The 828-nt window shown below is 30.6% G+C and overlaps 1 protein-coding gene across 1 annotated transcript; it reads left to right on the top strand.

The window, feature by feature from the left end:
- The first annotated feature begins 353 nt into the window (after positions 1 to 353).
- On the top strand, positions 354 to 623 carry LOC118643933 (DNA-directed RNA polymerases I, II, and III subunit RPABC4-like). Its single transcript, XM_036282258.1, has one exon. It carries the CDS (start codon positions 354 to 356, stop codon positions 621 to 623), a length of 270 nt encoding a protein of 89 aa, XP_036138151.1.
- The last annotated feature ends 205 nt before the right edge of the window (positions 624 to 828 follow it).

Raw genomic sequence — 828 nt, 5'->3', positions numbered from 1 at the left:
ATGGAGGGTTTTTTCATTACCTCAGTATCCAAAAGTCATGAGATTTTATCAGCATGTAAAAGTAATTTAAATGCAAATCTTTTGGCATCCATCATTTAAAGTAAGATTCTAAGAAATGCAAACAAGACCAGAGAATTTTACTGGATTTTCAATATTCTATTAAAATACCCGATTTATCTTTGTAGTTTTTCATGTGTGGAATTGCATGAATTTGAGAAAGGTCATGATAAAAATATCAGGAATTGTATTTATATGAGAAATGGGGCAAGGAGATAATTTTGCAGTAATGATAGATGATAGATAGGTGACAGATAGATAGATAGATAGATAGATAGATAGATAGATAGATAGATATGTTATTTTCAGAAGTGTTTCCAGGTTACCCCAGACTAACAGTGGACACCCTGCAAAGCAGAGTTCCACCTGCAAAACAGCAACCAAAGACACATATCTGTGGAAAACATTACTCTGAAAATAAAAATAAAAAATCCAGGGATCCAATCAGATACAGAGAATGTAGATACAGAATAATATACAGGAGAAGGACTGAAAGATTGGTTGTTTTTGGTGGTCGAAGAAATGTCTTTGTATCTTCATATTTTTGTATTTGGGTTTTCTGTTAACGTTTCTCATTGTTGCATAGCTTTTGATTAGTGTACTTATCTTTATAAATACAACTATATACACATGATCTCATTTTAAAAACCATATGATGCTTAGGTATCTATTAATAGTTTACAGAAAGAAATTATTTTTGTTCTACTATATGACTTATAATTTAATTTTATTGTAATGTCATCTGACACACAATGAGGGTTAAAAGTACTT

The sequence above is a fragment of the Molossus molossus genome, unplaced genomic scaffold, assembly GCF_014108415.1.
Source record: "Molossus molossus isolate mMolMol1 unplaced genomic scaffold, mMolMol1.p scaffold_m16_p_4, whole genome shotgun sequence".
Lineage (NCBI taxonomy): Eukaryota > Metazoa > Chordata > Mammalia > Chiroptera > Molossidae > Molossus > Molossus molossus.
The sequence above is the reverse complement of the archived record's forward strand: the minus strand, read 5'-3'. Positions and strand labels throughout refer to the sequence as shown.

What these genes read in the sequence shown, in the direction of transcription:
- LOC118643933 (XM_036282258.1), top strand. Translation starts at nt 354, where the DNA reads ATGTTATTTTCAGAAGTGTTTCCAGGTTACCCCAGACTAACAGTGGAC.